Here is a 21,312-nt window from a genome sequence, read left to right as displayed (position 1 = left end):
TGTATCTTCCTGCATAGTCAAATAAAACATACCAAATCATAATACTGAGTATTTAGGTGGTTGTACATAAAATACATGTACATGAAAGACAGAGATCTAAAGCATTAAAGCTAACATGTACTTATAAAAGAAAACGTGATGATATTTGTCTTTTATTCTCTGGATTGCTTAGAATGTTTTTTTCTAATTTGATTTATTTGTCTGAATTATTTTTCGAGAGCAGGTGAATTATCACAACTCTGTGGATGTAGCACATTTCCTTTATTCATTAATGAGTTTTGGACAACTAGGATGTTTCCAGTTCCTATGATAAACAGAGTGTCAGTGAGCGTTGATGAGCAAGTATGTCTGTAGTAGATGAAGACTCCTTTGGGTATATTCTCAAGAGTGGTTTAGCTGTGTTATGTGGTAGATTTACTTTCAGCTTTCGATGAATTCCCATGATGATTTCCTAAGTAGTTCTACCAGTTAGCACTTCTACCAGTAATGACTAAGTATCCCCTTTCCCTACATAGTCAACATCATCTCATGTCATTCATTTCATTAACTTTGTGTATTCTTTATTTTCATATTTTAAGTTTATAATTACTATATTTCCCCCTTTCTTTTTCCTAACTCCATACCTTCCCAGGTATACTCCTTGCTCTCTTTCAAATTTTTGGACTTTTTTGTTAATTGTTGATGTTGATGATGACGGCAGTAGTGGTGGTCACGGTGTGTGTTATGTTTGTGTGTGTTTGAATATATATATATAATTATTCATATTCCTTGGTGTGAGAGGTCCTTCTGTCTATGTGTTGCTTTCACTGGTTAAGAATTAAGAAACTGCCTTGGCATGTTGATAGGACAGAACTTAGGTAGGTGGGGAAAATTAAATGGCATGCTGGGAGAAAGGAGGCAGAGTTAGGGAGAAACCATGGAGCTACCAGGAAAGATGACACATATGGAATCCATATGTGGTACTGTTAGTGAGGCCAAGAACTGGAGACTACATAGGTCATGAGCCCTACAAGAATATCTACTACTATTATCCGCTAAAGGAACATAGCGAAAAACTGGCTCCTAATGACCTATTACTGTATACAGAGATCAAGGTATCACTCAGCATTTACCAGAGGGCCTTCTTGCAGGATATGGTAATTAACACGGAATCCCACAGCTGAACAGTGAGTAGAGAGTGACAAATTTTGGAGTGCTTAGTCACAAATGGAATATCTTTAACATAGCCCTACCCTCACACAGATCCTCAGCAATCTATGTGGAGATAAGTGCCAAGACAGTTAGGAGAGCCAGAGTTGGAGGAGAGTTTTAAGGAAATAGTATTTTCCAGATAAACATGGCAGATGCACATGGAGGGGGGGAATGGGGGGAAGGGGCAATGTGTGGGAGGAGGGGGAGGGAAATGGGAAATGGGGAGGAGGAGGAGGAAATTTTTTTTCCAACAACTAAAAAAAAAAAAACAAAAAAATAAAGAAAAAAAAGAAAGAAATCACAGAGACTGTGGCCTGTAGAAGTTAAAGGCAGACAAAATCGCAGATGAACGAGGTAAAATTGGCACTTGTCCCTGTACTGGACAAGAAGCTATTAAAAATAAAAGTTTCTAAGTGGGAAAATAACTTTTCTGCAATGGAATGACACTAGGTATGTAAATCACACTCCAGGGCAGACTCCACCCTCATGATAAATAGATGGTCAGCACAAATCAAACTTTGATTTTCAGTGGCTTCATTTTTTTCTTCCTTTTTATTTTTTTATTTTTATTTTTTTATTTGTTTTTCGAGACAGGGTTTCTCTGTGGTTTTGGAGCCTGTCCTGGAACTAGCTCTTATAGACCAGGCCGGTCTCGAACTCACAAAGATCTGCCTGCCTCTGCCTCCCAAGTGCTGGGATTAAAGGCGTGTGCCACCACCGCCTGGCTTCATATTTTTTAAAAAGAAAGAATATGAAATTGTAAGGGTATGAAAATAAAGAAGATCTGAAGGAGCTGAAGGATGAGAAATAATATGATATAATATATCATACTATATTCATAAAACTAAATAAAACTTTAAAACAAAAAAAAAACCCCACAAACCTGTAACGTAGAAGTGATATAAATGGAATGGAGAGAAATTCAGAGGGAGGTTTTTCGATAATTTTCCAAGTTCCTTGAAGGAAGTCATTGGGCTTTGATCACTTAAAGAGGCAAGCCTCTATAAAATGATGTTGTGTACAATAAATAATAAGTATTTTTGGATAAATAGATACATACTTTGTCAATGATTAACTATGATTTAGATCATAAATGATGTTACTTGTCTGATACAGATATTTGAGAGTTATGCAAGAATTATCCTCAGGCCATGGTATTTCCCTTCAGTGAACTATTATTATGTGCTAAATTAGTCTGCAGTTTACTTAGATGGAATTTCCTATTGGGATTCAATGGAACCTGTGTCAACAAGCTTACATACCATTAAGAAAGCGGATATACGGTCGTTTATACTCTTGGTTAAGAGCCATCAGTAGAATTGAAAATGCTATCATTAGGTGGCTAATACCTGGATATAAACACGAATGCTTTCCAATCCATTGTAAAATTGTATTTTTGGACACCATTTCTTTACCCACTTCAAGCAAATATTAATACAATCGCCTACTCTTTACCAAGAAAATTTATGTAACACATACAGCATGGTTTCATGTGTTCTGATTGCAGTTATGCTTTGATTTGATTTATGTGTTTTATGAATGTTTCCTAGGACAGTCCACTGGTCTTACAGTCTGACAGGAATGTAACAGTGAACGCAAGAAACCACTTGGGGCAGCTCACTGGACAGCTGGCAGTCGGTGAGTGTTCGGAGGTAAAGTCTGTTCATTCTGTCTTACTCCATTTTAGATTCTGTGGTCAAACTGAAATATACGAAGTGTGTTCCTTCTCTAATTCTTTACTCCTAAGTTTCAAAATGTATTATTTTAATTGAAATATTTTCATAGTATATCAAAGTAGGTTTAGAAAACACAGGCGGTAGCTTGCATCGCATGCTTGTATATTCTTTGATATTGTGTATTTTTGATGAATATTACATATCTATGAACAAGTGTAAAATTTTTGACTATAGTAAATATTAGTACTTCCTTTTTCTGACGGACATTTTTGTTAAGATTATATATGAAGGATTTGGTATCTGAAAGACAAATTAAAGAGAAAGAATACCAGAACTTCTGTTTGTTTACTTCTTTCGCCTTCTGAACTAGAGTGTCACATAAACTGCCCTCAAACTGGTTGTGTAGCTGAGGATAAGCTTGAACCCTTGACCTCTTGACTCCACCTTTCATATTCTGTTTATTCTGCAAGCACTGCTGGGGATTTAACCAAAGGCTTCCTGCATGCTAGGTAATTTACCAACTGTGAAAAATCCTCATTCCTAAGTGGTTTCACTTGTGTTATCAAATAAATTTTAATTTAGCTATTGACATTTTATCAAAATAGCACGTGTAATTATTTCACTCCATTTTTATAAAAAAAAACGCAAATCAAAACTCAGTTGTAACTATGTAAAATGATGCTTATTTGATATGCATTTAATACTAAAATATTTTGATATAATATATATGGCCTATGATAAAAATCGCACAATACTATCATTGTTTCACTCATGTTTATCTTGCTATGATTTGCATTTCTATATTTAGCTGCATCATCTATTATATGTGTGATATTCACAGAGTGGGAAATGGTTAAGTTTGAGGAATTAATTATCCTATTTTAGTGAGAAATTAATTATTTTCAATATTTCTAGTTGAATTACAGAGAAATAATAATTACAAAATATTTACTATTTATAAGTAGCAATGTTAACTATGTCTACCCTCTTTGCAGAAATATAAGATTTTTGATATATTATATGCTTTAATAAAGTAAAAAATTAGTTTGACAGGAAATATCTATTATTTGTTCAATAGCATATTTTGTGAGAAATTAAAATAGATTACTTAGGAAAAAGGCTTAGATTCACATCGGAGCACTGGGCTGTGCTCCCAAAGTCCAGTCGAAGAGTGAAAGACTGAACAAAGAGGTCAAGACCATGATGGGGATACCCACTAAAACAATTTACCTGAGCTAAAGGAAATTTATCAACTTCAGCCGGAAAGAGAAGGATTTAGCATAGGACTAAACTAACCCTCCAAATATGGGTGACAGTTGCATGGCTGGGGAGACTGAAGACACTGGGACCAGGATTTATCCCTACTGCTTGTACTGGCATTTTGGAACCCATTCCCTTTGGATGAACACCTTGCTCAGTCTGGTTGTAGTAGGAACTGCCTTGATCCTTCCTCAAAGAAATGTGCCTTACCCTCTCTGAGGAGCAGATGGGAGTGCAGTGGGGTGAGGGGGAAGACAGAGAGGATGGGAGGAAGTGGGAATTGGAATATGTACTAAAATTCGAAAAGATAGTTTGGTTTTGTTTTGCTTTTAAATAAAAAATAGAAAAATGAAAGGGGGCTTAAAGTAATTTGACTAAAAATTAAAGGAATAAAATATTTCTATGCATTTGTAAGTGTGCCAAAATCATCAAACCATCAATGATAATAGCAATGACAATGGCAATTTGTGATCATTTTGAAACTGTACAAGATGATCTGAAGAACTGAGTCTAAGATGAGGACATTCCCCAAGTCAATATTTACTCATAGTTAAAAGTACTTAGTAGAATAGAAATTTCTATTCCATTCAATTCAAGATAGCTGAAGTGGTTCTTAGTGGAATTGTCAACAGATAAATTAAAAACACACAGACCACATTGCAAAATCCACTGTCAAATAATAGTTGCATGATTCCTGCCTGTGGCACGAAGCAGCTGTTTGATTACAGGGTGTAGACAAATTCCATCTGCATGCTTTTACGCATGGAATACAAAGAATATATTTTGTTTGCATTTTAACAATTCTTGCAAATTCTTTCAATGTAGTATTAATAGTATTCAAATGAGAGAAAAGAGAAAAAGAGAAGGAAAGAAAAGATGCTTAATTTTTATGAATAATTATATAGCCAATTAGAAATACATTTAAATAAGAAAACTAACCTAAAATCTGGTGATTTGAGCACACTGTTGTTTAATCCTCTATTTTTAATTTCCTTTGTAACTGCCAATAAACAAAGATAAAATGCATATTAACTTATAGAGAGTAATAATATATTAAATGATCTTGTATATTCAGATGTGGAGGGGCATCCTTTGAATCCTTGTACCTGGGTGTTGGAGGTAGACAGATATCCTATATCTTAAGGTCACTCCTGTCTAACAATCACAAAGGCAGAGGATGAAGCTAACTGGTTTTTCACTCTCTCGTGACATTATCCAGTCTATACATAAAGGACTCAGATAGAAAGATAAAAGTTTAACAAAGAAGAATCATAATAAGTAGAACTTATTTATAATTATTTCAAAGCATTAGGTAACCCCCCCTTCACTTGAATGTCGGTAGTGACTGTTGAGGAACTTCAATGTCTATTTGTACAGTTTTGTGTGATACACGTAGTGATACCTGCCAGCATGCCAAGTCTGCATCATTATCTGAGGAAACAATTAGGTAATTTGGCATGTAAGAACTGGAATATCATTCTGGATATTTCTTTTTTTAAGGGGTGCCTAAAACCACAATCCTGTGCTTCAAATAGCATATTTCCTTTTTTTTCTTTATTTTTAATCAATGGAAAAATGAATTCTGAAAGAATTAGCCTCTGGCCACTGCTAGTGTCATTCTCAAGAATTATTTAGTCACATTCTATATTGTTAATTTCCAATTATTAAAAAAACAGGGGTTTTATACCCTATTTTCAGCAGATTTTCTCATTTTCAGCTATTATCAGTGATTATTGTGGGAATATGACCCTGGGTTTTTCAATAGGCTAGATTTCATGGCAATAAGAAAAAACTAGGTACCATTTGCCAGATAATAAACAACGTGATATTTGTATTTAGTACAGTTTTATTCTTCCTTCTATTTTCCCCCTAGTATTCCAGTTCATGCTTGCAGTTCTAAACACCACACAGTCTAAATGTCATGGCAGTCAGCTCCTGTAGCAGACTTGATTCTGGCTAAATCAGAGGACTAAAGAAACTTTTGCCTTTTCTGTCTAGGCATTATTAGAAGGGAACCGAACTCACAGGACAGGAATAATAACTCACCTGGTATAGAGATTCAAGATAGAAGTTCAATGAAAAACTGTTAAAACGTGTGTAGATATGTAAAGCTTCACTAATCATAATATTACAAGTAAATTCATATGGCTTGTACTATATATAAAGATGCTACAGAGAGTAATTTCTAGTTTTAAAGGAAATATGGTTTATCAGTTAACCGCATTTGGTCAGCTAAATTCTCCCCATGTGAGGCCCAGAAGATGGAGGAACCTCTACTGGCCTCTCATGCACATAATGCAAGGATACACCTCCTACGACAGATTCAGAAAATAAAATATAAAGTTTCCATGAAAGGTTTGCAATGTTCCCTGGAATATAGTATTGTTCTATTTATATAAGTGATCAAAATTTTCAGTAGGTCTACACATAAATAATTCTGAACACTTGACCGAACCTCTGGGTGTTCCTAATGGACAAAATAACTGTATTATGCTAGACGGTCTCCATGTCTCTTCTCCTCTAGGTTAAAAGCAAAAGGTTACTTTTTACCTTTAGTGTGGGAAATTGTTTGATGAACCTTCTGATAACTTACACTCCTCAATGTTCCGTGATCCTAACAAAAATGACCTTGTCTTTTTTCATGCATCTTAGATTCATGTATGCAGCATCTTTTAGTCAGGAATGTAAAACTAAGTCAGAATCCTAGATACTCTGTTTTTGTTTTTTCAATTCTTGGCTCTTAAAAAGGATTTTAATTGAGATTTCATCCACAGAATAATTCAACGAGGCCAATTAACTTTTTGTGTGTCACTACTAAACATCAGCATGTTTTGTGCCTAGATGAATGAGAAAAATGTAGATGAGGGTTTTATAATAAATATTTAAAGACCCATAAAGTGACATGTAATCTTGTGTTACAGCAATTACCATGAACACCTGGGAATCATTTAATTGACTGCAGATGTTGTAGGACAGATAAAAAGTAGAAGGATACATATTACTCTCACGTAATAAATTTATGGTTTTTGTCCTTGGCTTATTTTCATATGACTTAGACACATTGTGATTGTCTTGGACAACTTAATAGGAATGCATATTATCTTTAAAATAAGCTATGGGAATCTTAGGGAAGAGATCAAAGATGAAATCTATTCAGGTTTAATGCTACCTGTTAATTTTAAGTGATTAATGAGTTGTTGATTTTGATCATTATTAATTGTTTAATTTACCCATTAATATTTGTTAAGTTGATATAAATCAGTTTAAAATTAATTAATCATTCTGGAAAAGATGTAAGTGGAAACAGATGCCTACTATATTCAAGAGCAAGATGATAGGCTTAGAAATTAGGATGTTTAATTTAAGGAACTTGAAGGAAAAACACTGACATTCAAGTTCTGAAAAGTTTAAAAGCTAATCCTGAACTATTACATGAACACTCACATTTTTATGTAATGTGAAACTTTCACTGTGTTTTTGAAACTGTATTATTTTAAAACAGAAAAGATAGGCTTACCCAAGTATTCATTAAATTATCACTTTAAAAAAATAAAAGCATAGAATCAGGAAAATAGATATCATTTTTTTTTGCTATACTTGGACATATAGAGTTTTGGAGACTGCTTCTTAAGCTCTGTCTTCTGTCTTTCATGGCTCCCCAGTCTCTTGATTTATCACCGCAGGTCTGCTAGCCTATCTCCACTTAGGAGGGCTCCATGTCACCTTGCTAAAGATTGTTCCAGAGGCACTGATATCTACGCCTATGGTTATCAGTGAACGATCTGAGAAAATGTCAGTGGATGGGCATTCCTTCCCTGATAGAAAATAGTCTGAAATTACCCTCTTTTCAGTCAGAACATAACCTGTAATGTATAGTCTGTGGTAATCTATCATTCTCAAAGGAGAAAATTGACTATTTGGGAATAAGGGCAAAGGGATTAAGTGATAAATGATGCTTCTTTAACAACTCATCATATAAGTGACACATTTCTCCAAATTACCAGTACCTACAGATGTCAGCACCCTTATATATGTGTAAAGGAAATAGCAAGGCTAAAGGAAGTATACTGAAGCAAAGTGTAATGCTAGAAGACATGAATGACAAGGACACAGTCTTAGACTTGATGCTGGTAGTTCTATTCCTAGAATTTTGTACAGTCTAAATCAAAATCTGTGTTAGTTCAATGAAGTTAAATAGGTATTTACATCTGTCCAAATTCTAAAACAACTCAATTGTTCAAATATTCCTTAGATAAAATGCATAGTTACACTGTAGTACTATGGAGCTTGCATGCCTTAATTGGCAGCAATGGAAAATGTATATTATGTTGAATGAAACAAATAATTTACACTGTATGGGTTTCGTTTGTTTTGAGGGGGCAGGCTGTCACAATTTATCCAAGGTTAGCTTGAACTCACTGAAATCATCCTAGCTGAGGATTTTAAGTGATAGAATTATAAGCCAGATGCCAAATATGGTTATGCCATATGGCATTTCCATGAAGGAAAGGAGATTGAGGTATCATCTTCTAAACATTGTTGGTGGGAGAAGCTGAATTGGTATTAAAAGATCTACTAAAACCTCTACCCTTGTTTCAAGCGTCTTTTCACACTTAGAGAAATAATTCACAGATAAGACTAGATGAGAATCTGGGAGTAACTTGTGTTAGAGGGTGAGAAAACACTCAAGAGAGAATGCAGGCTTCTCAAGAGACGGGTGAGACACTAGAGTTTGCTCAGTTTCGTAACAACAAATTTCAATGGAAAAGAAGATTGTACACGTCTTAAGTCAGGGCAATTGTGGGAAATTTCAGGAATGGAATATATTGGTTGTTTTCATAAAAATAGAATTTACTCCTATTTTTCTTATACGGACATACTGGATGTGTCATGACAATTTTGCAAAGCTAGTGATATGAAATTTTCATGTAATGAAACAAAACATCGTTAGTGGTCACTCTGATCAATCATTTTGGTTCCAAGTGGTTGAGTAGTCCACGTGCCTTTTCAATCATGTGCTGTGAAGGTCAGCATGTGAGTTCTACATAATCTCCTTCTCCATACCCCATATACACATCTGTCTTGTCTGTGTCACTATTGCTGTAATAAGATATCCAATTCTGGGTAACTTCATAAAAACACCAAAGGTTAACTTTAGGTCATGCGGTTATAGAATTTCAAGGTCAATGTGACAACATCAGTCTACTACTATGGAAGCGTCATGATAGCTACACTAGTGAGAAAGAAGTATTGCAGGATTGATAGGTCGTATAGCAGAAAGAGATGGCAAAAGGTGACAGAAGACTAGCTGGGATTTCCAGGGACTTGTTGAATCTCCTTAAAGGGCACACCCTCAATGAACTCCTAGGTTCCTCGTAGTAGCAACATCTCATCATTACCACGTTGAAGGACAACCCAACAACATTTTGAATAAAGAACAAACGCAGATACCATCACATGGTATGGGGGAGTATCTGGTCTGTAGAGAAATAGCATAAAAAATTTCCTGGGTGGTGATTGATTATGGTGGAAATTACACAGGGTAATCAATGCTAGAAGTATACACTAGAATAAAAGCCCCATTGTCAGTCCTGTATTACTTCCTTAGCCTTAGTGTATAACTTAAATGAAATCATAAAATATAGGGTTTTATGTGTAGTATGTTTCTACTTACTATCACATGAAATCAATGCCTGCAATATGTTAACTAAGCCCTAACCTGTTAGTACTATGTTTTTTCAGAGCTAATGGTGTAACAGAAAAGCAAGCATGAATTTGTCTTTCATTTTTCTCAATTTAATAGAAAGATTGATTTTATTGAGAACCTTAGGAAGAACTTTGAATATTTAGTTAGAATGTTCACCCCCTTTAGTTAATGAAAATAACTTTGTAATTGCTACCTTTGGAATAAGACTCATCTAGCAGAATTAGCCATGCACTCTGGGGCCATTATTAGAGTTAAGAGGAAACAGTGACATATAACAACTGATCTGATAACAAAGTAGGCTCTGCGTGACTAAATGAGCAAATAATTTGGACAATGTTTGGTTTGAATTTTTAAAAAAAAAAAATCTTGAGAGGCTAGGTATCTCAAAAATAGGCTTCTTGCTGTAAATTGGAATGTGAGTAATGAATGGATGCTCAGAAGGTAGCTAGCGCAGGAAGGAACACATAGCCTAGACTTAGGCTGTGTTCCTTGGAAACAATACAGCAAGGCTGAGGACCTGAAGGGTACAGGGGACCACTTTTGAGTGTGCACATGCAAGGAACTGAGCAAGACGAGATGGCAGGATGGGAGAACAAACTGACCTGCTATTCTGAAAGTTATCAATCAGCTGACAATACAAGGATGATGTTATACACATATTTCAGGAAATTGAACATTAGTTTCCAACAGCCTAGAAGGAATAGTAATGCATCAGAGAATGGTTTCTAGAGTTTAAGTGCATAATCCTAAACCTCATGCTACCTTTCATAAAACATAGAATTTGGGTGAGATAAAAATGGAAGGCTCAATAAAAGTTAATTAAAAAAAAAGAATTTAGGTTAGTTAGTTTCATAGATTTTCTGTGTCTCAAGTCTCTGACTATAAATGGCATGACATTCTTTCTTACTCTGAGGGTGCTTTGATGACTGAGTTTATCAAGAAGGTGTTAGCGCATCTTACTGTTCCAGAAAAGCTGAATGCTATCATTTATATGACAGTTGTTTCTCAATAATTGTTTGGTCCTAAAGCAGCAAAAGATAGTTTTGTTTATTCATTATTGTTCTAACTTACACCACATATTGCGAATGATCAACTCACATATCATTTATGGTCTAGGATTTTATGTTTATTAAGGGTTATAATGATTTATCATCGTCAGCAGGTGCTTCTCGGGGTCATGACTTGTGAGAGATTGCTGCAGGGTGTTAAGCACAATTAAATTACCCATAGCATCTGGTCCCATAATAAGTTACTGACAGGACATTAAGGTTTTGTAATTATTTCCTTTTAGTTTTCTAACAAGCCAATAGTTCATTAATGCTGATTTTAAAAAAATGTATTATTCTTGATGTGACCGGTTTAGATGAACATAAAAATGAATTGTGAATTTAACCTCTCTATCAATTGAATTATCTCACATGAAAATTTATTGAACATCTAAAAAGCAATTCAAATCCTGTGATATATATTTTATTTATTATAATTATTAGTTTTTCCTTAGGTTAACCAACAAATATGAAGCAACTCTAATAATACTAAGCCTAAATAAAAATGATTAAGAAAATTCCACATGTGCATATCAAATTTACAGACACAATAGTTGGTACAACATAAGATTAGTAAGATGGGGACAGATTGAGGCTATTAAAAGAGGGTATAACCTGGATAGACTTCATGTATCTATAAAAATACAATAAAAAATGACCTTTGATGTTACTAAGGGAATGTCCTTTAAAATGAAAAGAAATAATATCCTTAGAATCAAAGTTTAATTCCTTACAGACATTGAGACATGTTGAGTCTGTATAAAAAGTTAAATGGTGAAATAAATGCTTTAAGTACAAAACTATAAACATTGGAAGTGAAAATTCGTGATTTGTTTGGTGTTCTATAGAGAAAATCTTGAAGAACATATACTCTGTGGTGGCAGTTACAGAATGGAGACTGACTTAGTAGTTATTTCTATGCACAAAAGTTAAAATTACCGCAAAATCCTAAAAAAATCTCATAAGCAGAAACATTGTCTATATTTTATCAACCTAAACAGCATCTCAAGGGCCATGACAGCACTTAACATTATAAAGAAGGGTTCCATTGAGAGCCGTGTGACCGCTCAAGACCTCTAGAATTGTTCTGAGAATTAAATAAAGCAAAACATGCAAGGGTGTTTGGTATCTGCTAAGTAAACATGTTAGTGCATCTCACTTCTACTGAATACTTATTACAATCTTGGGATGTTTATATTTACTTACCAAATATACAGTTGATGCTGACTTTTATTGGACACTGTGCTGAGAACGGAAATGTCAAACTGAATTAAACAATGAGTGCCTCTAGACAATCAAACAATTGTCACTTTATATCCAAGTGTCTGTGCATGGGAGGTAAAGAAGTTAATAATTTATATATTGTTTTACAACATATTAATTTCTACTTCAGAATGTAGAATTGGAGAAAAACTGTATTTTTTTATTTTCTCTCCCTGCCTTCCCCAGCTTCCCCCAAACCCACACCCACATGACACTTTCCTATTCCATCCCCTGATTTGTGCACACAAATAGCACATGCACATAGGTCCTGAATAGTGACTTGTACTATACTTTGAATCTAAAATAGCTTTATATGTCACTCTTTTGACTTTTATTTCATCATACCTCTGGCCTCTCTAGCTCGTGTACCTTCTCATCTCACAGGGCAGATTTTAGTTTCGCATCCATTCTGTCAGTTAGTGTCTTTTGGGGGCGGGCAATAAGACTGTTGATATTGAGAGACATCAATGAGTGAAAGTTGTTAATTCTTGTTATTTTGTTTTTGTTGTTGGTGGTGGTGGTAGCAGTGGTGGTGGTGGAATGTGTGTGTGTGTGTGTGTGTGTGTGTGTTTCCTTTCTTTTGGATTTGTTGGTGTGAGATAATGTGTTTCCTATGTTTTCAAGGATATAGTTAACATCCTTAGATAGAAAGTTTCCTTCTATCACCCCTTGTTAACAAAGGTATAGTTAACATCCTTAGATAGAAAGTTTCCTTCTATCACAGCCTTGGAGGGCTGGATTTGTAGATAGATACGGCTTAAATTTATCTCTTTCATGGAATAACTTATTTTCTCCATCTGTGGTGTTTGAAATTTTTCCTGGGAATTGTAGTCTGGGCGAAGGCTTGTAGTCCCTTAGAGTCTAGAACACATCTTTCCAAGCCCTTCTGTCTCCATTGAAAAGTCAGATGTGTCTCCAGCAGGTCTGCATTGACAAGCCTCTCTGTCTTTTATCCTTGCGGCTTTTAGTATTCTTTCTTAATTCTATACGATTAGTGTTTTGATTAGTATGTGGGAGGGGACTTTCTTTTCTGATTTAATCTGTTTGTAGTTCTTTATATTTCTTGTACTTTTGTAGACAACTTCTACTTTAGGTTTTCTTTATTGTTTCTATTTTTCTTTTCAGGGTTGTTAAGAGCTCATTTGTAAGGAGGTGGTCAGTCTTAGCACACATGTTGGAGACATTTCCCCCCGCAAATTTTCCATTTGCCTTTGCTTCTGAGAGAAAGTTTCATGTTATTTCTGGTGATGCATGTAGGAAAAGTGATATTTTGTGTGGCTTCCTTTTGGTTTGGGGAGGAAGAAATACTAGGACTTGACTGTGTTCTTCTGCTCTGTCAGATCTGGGGCACAACACCTCCGGCTAAAGGAATGAGACCTGAGACACAATATTCAAGAAACAAGAATAAATAATGCAGAAATGTCTTACATAGCTATTTATTGTTACCTCAGGGTGATATAGATTACTTAAAGGAAGAGACTGATTGGTCCTTTCCAAGACTGAGATCTAGAACTTATTGGAGAAATCACAACGTCTCACTGGATGGCAGAGAAGTTATCGTACATCAAATTGCTCATACTTCCTGGATGCTATTGTATTCTTGGTCTTACCTAAATGTTATCTTCTAGATAGGTGCTTAGAAACTCTAGTAACAAGACATCTCTACCAAATCCATTTACTCAGAACCATCTGAGAAAGGGTGATGGGAAACAAGGCTGGCTCCTGATTGCTACTAGAAGAAGTGAAAGGGATGTAAGACTCCTGTACGCAGACGATATTACTACTGCAGGAAACAAACACCATAACGACTTTCTCCCACAGAAGTGGAGCGCTACACCACAAGGAAAGCTGCATGTATCATTCCGTGCCCCTACAGCAAGCCCTAGTGACAAAATGTAGCACCATGACAACTGCCTGTCAAAGCCAAAGCAGAGGTCTGTGTTCCTTTTCACAGTACAGGGCATACATTTAGAACGAAGAGACCATAAAGATAAGCCATGTGCTCTCTTTGGGAACAAGGTTCGCTCAAAGATGTTTTGTTGCTATTGATGGTAGTAGTAAACGGAATTGAGTTTCTCTCTGATTTCTAAAACCACAGATGCTGTCAAATGCAATGATAACAATGATGCAGGACTATATTGTGAAATGCTCAAGAGAGAAAAATAATTTACTGTTTATTGCAAAGACTCAGGTGTGATATATAACTTATCTTAATAGCATTCTATAATTGGGACAACAAAGTAAATATTTTAAATAAATTGGAAGTAATTGAAAAAAATATAAAGGCTATATTACATAGTGCTGGTCTAAGAAACATGTCAAAAATAGAATGACTTAAAGTCACTATAGATTAGCATAGATGACTTAGGGACATAGTGATAAAATTTTCAAAACATGGTGTTTATAATTTTAAAAAATCATTTCAAGTATCAGAAGAAGTTTGAATGATTACTTTATAGCTTGAAGACATAGCAACCATTTTACTTAAGAGAAAAGAGGGAAGGACATATTTCCTCACATAAAAATTAATGTTTTTTTCTTCTAAGTATTCCATCTTGTAATATGGGCTAAGCTATTTATAATTTATTAGCTCACACAATTTAATGAATGTGCAAAATTCAGAAAAGCATCAGCACTGTCATCCTTCCTACTTATTTACTCACTGGCTACATAATTCTATATAGCCATTACAGAGCTTTCTATTTTGTCTATCACATAAACCTAAATAGTAACTATGTTGATATAAAAATGAAATTCTTATTGGATATAAATGTATATTATCATTTTACTTTTGTATTCTAAACATGTCCTCTTTCATTATATATTCAACAAAGCAAATGTTCAAACACCATTCTATTGTTTGTTTATTCAATTAAAATCAACTACTTTGTACACGGTGAGAGAAACAATTCCCACTACCTCTCATTAAATTCCATTATTCTGTGTAACACTAGTATTAACAACACTGGAGGAAACGCTTGGTGCAAAGACAAGAACATTCTTGTGATAAAGTTCTAGTCAATTATAAAATTGATTTTTAATAATTATTTTAGAGATCAAACAAATATCCATCGGTATGTGATTAACTGTTCCAATTTGTCTCTAATAAAAGTAACACTCACTTTCATGCTAATAAAATGAATGCAACTACGCAAATCCATGGCAATCTGATAAGGACTTTGGTACAGTAAAGCAAAGCGACCACTTTGACTACTTGATAAGGAGTCGGCTCTCATTGTTTATCTCTTTGTTAAGCTGCTAATGTTTTTCTTGGCTCTTCACATTTGGTTTTTTTTTCTTGATTTTTTTTCTCACCCCTGTGGTCACTTTAGACATTTTCTCATTGTGCTAGAGTAATTTCACTTCCACACTGCATCCTAAATTACCACCTTTTAAATGTCTCATGCTCCCAGATTTCTACTTGAAATCAATGCAATTAACGTCTTAAAAGCTGATACACACGTTTTCAAATGTTAGTTAATCATGTTAATTGTGTGTATTCCTTTTGAATTATCCGTTCTCCTTTGAAATCGGCACGGAAATTTAGAGGCTGAAACTTTCAATAGAGCTGATTGTTTGTCTGGCAAACTTCCACTATAACGGAGTTCAATAAAGGCATTTTGGTATGATAAGCTAAACATGGTTAGTTAGAAATACAGTGAATATGGGCATTTAGACTTTTGTAGTAAATGAAACTTGATTAGATTTAATTCAGTTTCATTTTCTCTTGGTGAGAAGGAGCCATTAACAGAGCACCCCACTGTGTATAAAGAAATTTCAGTGTATTTCACCTTTTTTCGGTGGCAAGAAAATCTTGTGAGGGGAAAAGGACAGTGCTCATTGCTGCCATGGGCAGCTCACACTCAACATCGCTCATTGAAGCATGTTATTATGAATAAAATTTGACTAGCTTCGATGTTAAACCTCAAAAAATAAAAAAATAAAAAAAAATAAAATAAAAGAGTAGGAATCTCAAACATAGAAATGCTGTCTAATGTTTTCTCCATGTGTACAAGCATAAACCCTTTCTTTATGTTAAGGGCCAAATCTTGTGCAATAAAATTTCTTTCCTGACTTCCATGTTATTTAGTCGACATTTCTGTTTTTAAGACAGAAAAGATAGGGGCAGATCCTGCTGCTGTTTCACTGCTTATAGGATAGTTGTGAAGACAATGATGAGCAGACCTCTTAATTATGAAGAAACTCAATCAGTGAGGAGACATTTTCATCAAGGGTTATCAAATCTTTTATTTAAATTGAGAAACTAGTTAAGTGAAACTTGATTGACATTTAATTTCATACTCTGGTGAAAAAGCCAGACTGTATCTCAAACTAATTTAAGCCAAGGAGAAAAATAGAAAATGTTAAATATTAACTGTTTTGAGTAGCCATCCTCTCCTAGACTCTGTGGAAATTGTTTTCTCCGCTGTTATTGTTATAAACTATCACTCAAAATTAGCCAGACAAAAGACTAGTGACTCGGTTTATACAGAATCCTTCATGTTCCAAAGTTATACATAAATTTTTAGCTACAGGTACCTATCACCGGGAGGCACCTGCCAATCTGGACAATTTGCTTGTCTCATTATGAACAAAAGGCCACTAGGCCTGTGCCCAGATCACACACCATCTCCATGTTATGAGAGTCAAACACTAGAAGACATAGACAGAAAAGAATTGTTTAAAATGAGAGGAACAGTGGTGGACAAAGACCACTTGTTTCTGGGAATAAAATGGCTTTGCTGTCCTGAAGCATGTGAGTATGGATTTATGTTCCAATCAGTTACAGGAGACCATAGGAAGCCATCCAGAACTGATAGCTGGTGACATGAAATGAATTCATGGAAATGAGCAGGAAATAACGATGGTTCTAGCAAAAGTTTCGTAATTAGTTAACTTTCAATAAAAGTCACACTGTGAGCCTCAAGCCCATGTTTTCCAATCCACCAAAATGTGACTGTAATTTAAAAAATGATTACAAACTAGATATCAAATGGTTTACATCTTTCCCATGACATAGTAGAATTTTTCTATAAATTTTGAGAACTGTTAAGATTTTTTTCTTTAACATCTTAGGAGAATCTTTTTTTTTTTTTTTTTGGTTTTTCGAGACAGGGTTTCTCTATGGCTTTGGAGCTTGTCCTGGAACTAGCTCTGTAGACCAGGCTGGTCTCGAACTCACAGAGATCCACCTGCCTCTGCTTCCCAAGTGCTGGGATTAAAGGCGTGCGCCACCACCGCCCGGCTACAAGAATCATTTTATGTGGTTATTCAAGTATTATATTATTTAATAGTATTTACTTATTTATTTTATGATTTATTTTAATTCAGCAAGGTATAAAAGTGTTGAATTATGGCCGGACTGGGCAACAGGTACATATTTCTGAAAATAAATATTTGCTGAATATGTAGGACTAAATGACACACATTTTACTTTCTATATTACATTATACTATAATATAAACAGTCAAATTTGCTGAAGTTAGGAAATGTGTTTTAGTTTGCTCTCTGTTGCTGTAATAAACACTACGTTCAAAAGCAATTTATGGAAAAATGATTAATTTCATCTTACATTTCTGTGTATCAGTTAGTCACTGGAGGAAGTCAAAACAGGAACTTGGGGCAGAAACCTGAAGGTAGGAATGAAAAAACAAACCATAGAGGAAAGCTGCTTGCTGGATCGCTTCCTCTGATGCCCAGCTTTCTTCCTTATACAATCCAAGACCACCTACTCAGGAGTGGCAGAACCTACAGTGAGCTTGGCCGTCTCCTTTCAAGAAGATGTCCACATAGTCTTGTGCTCATACCAGTCTGGTGTAGGAAATTCCTCAATTCAGTTTCCCTTCTCCCAGGTGCCTCTATTGGGTAGTGTTGACAAAAGATAATCAGCACAAAATGTCTATGAAAACAGTGTTCGTTTTCACCCCACTTTAAAGTTACATTGTAATCAAATATTGAAGTTACACTCTTTAATTAGGAACCTAACGTATTTATTTCTCCAAACAGGATATTTTTATTATTTTTTAAATTTATTTATTTATTAAGGATTTCTGCCTCCTCCCTGCCACCGCCTCCCATTTCCCTCCCCCTCCCCCGATCACAGATGATATTAAAATTTATTTTCTTGTTAGCTTTCTCCACTCTACCATCTTCTAATTAAATACATTTAAATATCAGGATATTTTTAATTTTACATTTAAATGTATTTAATTAGAAGATGGTAGAATGGAGAACGCTAACAAGAAAATAAATTTTAATATCATCTGTGATTAGCTGAAGAATCTTCACCAGTTTCCTTGACCTATCTGAACCTCAAATTACTTCTCTATGAGGAAATTCTCATAAGAGGTTATTATGAGCAAAATTAGGTGGTTTAATTTCTTAGTGGCTGCATCACGCTAGATTCCAAATGCTTGTTTTTGAAACATAAAGTATCGGGTGTGATAAAAATGCATTTTTTTTTACAGAAATAACATAGCTAAGAAAAATATTTTAAAATTTACCACTCAATTCATCCACAATATGTCAATATTTGGAACTGAATATTAGATTTGGTTTTAAGATGACTGGGAAATTGGATTAAAAACACCGATTACAAACAAACAGAAATCCTCGTTATTTCACTGTATTTTTCTCTTTGATACAATAAAGCATACTAGCTCTTAAAGGAAGAAGTAGTCTTCTTTACCTTGGACTATAGGTTAATCTTGGCTTAATAAAGTGAATAACATAATAATAGACAATAATTTAGATTTTTTTCCAGAGGATAGAGATAAATGGTAGATAAGTAAATGATAGATAATGATAGAAAAATAGATCAATAAATTATAGGGCATAGGAAGTAGATGACAGAAATTAGATTTAAATAATAGTGAAAGATGAAAGATAGATGGTAGATAAATGACAGATGATTATAGATGATAGATGATAAATATATGGTAGATAGATGATAAGTAGAGATAGAAAGAAAGAAAGAAAGAAAGAAAGAAAGAAAGAAAGAAAGAAAGAAAGAAATAGACATACATACATACATACATGATTGTTGAAAGAAAAAGAAAATGTTGTAATTATAATATAATCTCAAAAAGATTAACAAAAATAATCTTCAAGGCCCTTAATAGTCAAGGCAGCTATCATGTCCCTGAATTTCCTCAGTTCTCTGATCCCACAGATTCATGAGTTCTAGAAACTGATGTGTCATTGTACAATGTGTAGCTTGAGTTCTATTGTTTCACTTAATTCATTTACATTCATTCACATTATTGCACTGCTATGCAATTTTGTTCCTTTGTTCCTTTTTACTGCTGAGCATATTTTGTTTCTTGATTGTACCATAGTTTGTTTACCTATTCATCAGTTAAAGGAGACTAGTTCATTTCCACATTTTATAATAATTTTTGATCTGAATTAAATCTCCTATAAGCTTATGGATTCTGATTCCATTGGATGAGCACAAGGGCCTCTGAGTCCAAATGGCAGAACTGTTTTGCCAGGAACATACAGTGTTTACCGCCTCCTAGATGAACATTTGCACTCCTTCTGTCTCCACAGAAGAATAAAGCCATTATATTTTTAAAAATTTCTGCCACTCTAGCAAATATATAATGGTTTTAATTTGCATCACCTTATTGAGTAACTGTATTGATTCAGTTTTTATGCTATCATGTTCTGCTTGCTGATCATCTTAATGAGATGGCTGTGTGGTATTTTAGGAGTTTTTAGGACTACATAAGGCTTGTCATTTGAATCTTAAGTTTTTCTTAGGGAAATTTTCAATTGCTTCATGTCATGTATTTAATTTACTCATGGGTGTACTACAGTACCTCAATCCTGTTTTAAGCACATTTATCACCATGTGTAGCCATTTGTTAGTCATTTCCATCCCCCCACTTCCTTAAATCAATCAAATATCAATAAGCTGCATCACTACTACAACACGAATCAACATTTTAGTACTTTCATTTGACAATACTATCAATTGAATGTCTTTATCACATGACTCTTCACTAAACAGGTAATGACCATGTGAAACATTTAGTTTTCAATACAGCTAATTAGGCTGGTCGGTAGGCAAATTTTTGTGTGTCCCTTAACTTTTCATTTATCTTTGGTAGATAGTAGGTGTTGGACTATGTAGTCATGTAGTTAATTTTTTTTTAGGGCTTTTATACTTTATTGGTGGGGAGGATGCACAAGCCGTGTCTGCATAAGGATATGAGGACATAATGTACAGTTAGTTTGTTCCAGCTACCTATATGTGTGGTCTGCAGATCAAATCCAGGCTGCCAGAGCTGCCGGGCAGGCACCTTTGGGTTCCTGAGTTGTCTGTCAGACTCAACTATTTTTGCTTGAAAACACTGTCACACTGTCTTCAAGTAGAAAAAAAAAACATTCTGAATATCTCCACAAATTTGTCAACACGTTTCTTTTTTTTTTTTTTTCATCTTTAGGAAAAAGTGTGTATAAAGTAATCCTTGCTTCTGAATTGAATTTGTATTAGCTATTAGTATCTGGGGAACATCTGCATGGGGTTTATTAAGTATCATTTTCATGGTGAAAAATAGTCTATTTGGTGGTGATCTTCTTAAATTATGTTGTTTGTCTTTTAAATGAGTCCTTAAAACTCTATGGAAAAAGCTCTAAGTAAAAATTTGCTTCTTTCATGAATATGGAATGATGTATCTTTTCTCTTTAAATGAACTCTGGTACTTTGCATCTTTCAAGAAAATTTTTCATTTCATTTGTGTTATCAAATTTGTAGCCATAATTTGTTTATAGTTTTTTTGATTTTTGAAAAAGTAGCAAAGCCAATTTACTTAACATCTGATACAAAAACTTGTTTCAAATTTTCTTTCTCTTATCAATCTAGCTAAACGCTTATCAAACCTTCAATATTCTCATAGATATTTTCCATTGTTTTTCTCATTTCCATTTCATTGATTTCTACTTTAGTTTCTCTTTTTGCTAAGTGCTCTTTTGCTAAAACTTTGGATTTAATGTGCTCACATGCTCTTCTTTCTGTTGTTTTTGAATGAAAACTGAAGTAATAAATTTCTGACTCTTCTCTCTTTTCATAAACAGATGCTAAGCATTATGCATGTGGACTTGGGCTGGTCTTAGTGCTTATAAGTTCATTGTGCTCTAAGTACTTTCTTTTTCTTTTTCTTTT

At 34.5% G+C, this 21,312-nt stretch overlaps 1 protein-coding gene across 1 annotated transcript in view; it reads left to right on the top strand.

The window, feature by feature from the left end:
• The window catches only part of Sgcz (sarcoglycan zeta), an 820,746-nt gene that overhangs the window by 752,737 nt on the left and 46,697 nt on the right, over positions 1 to 21,312 (top strand). The window contains exon 4 of the mRNA XM_005362534.2: positions 2,742 to 2,829. Within this exon, the coding sequence (XP_005362591.1) occupies positions 2,742 to 2,829 (88 nt within the window). The remainder of the gene's footprint in view (positions 1 to 2,741; positions 2,830 to 21,312) is intronic.

This window comes from Microtus ochrogaster, linkage group LG7_11 (genome assembly GCF_000317375.1).
Source record: "Microtus ochrogaster isolate Prairie Vole_2 linkage group LG7_11, MicOch1.0, whole genome shotgun sequence".
Taxonomy (NCBI): Eukaryota; Metazoa; Chordata; class Mammalia; order Rodentia; family Cricetidae; genus Microtus; species Microtus ochrogaster.
This window is presented reverse-complemented; position numbering and strand designations above follow the sequence as displayed.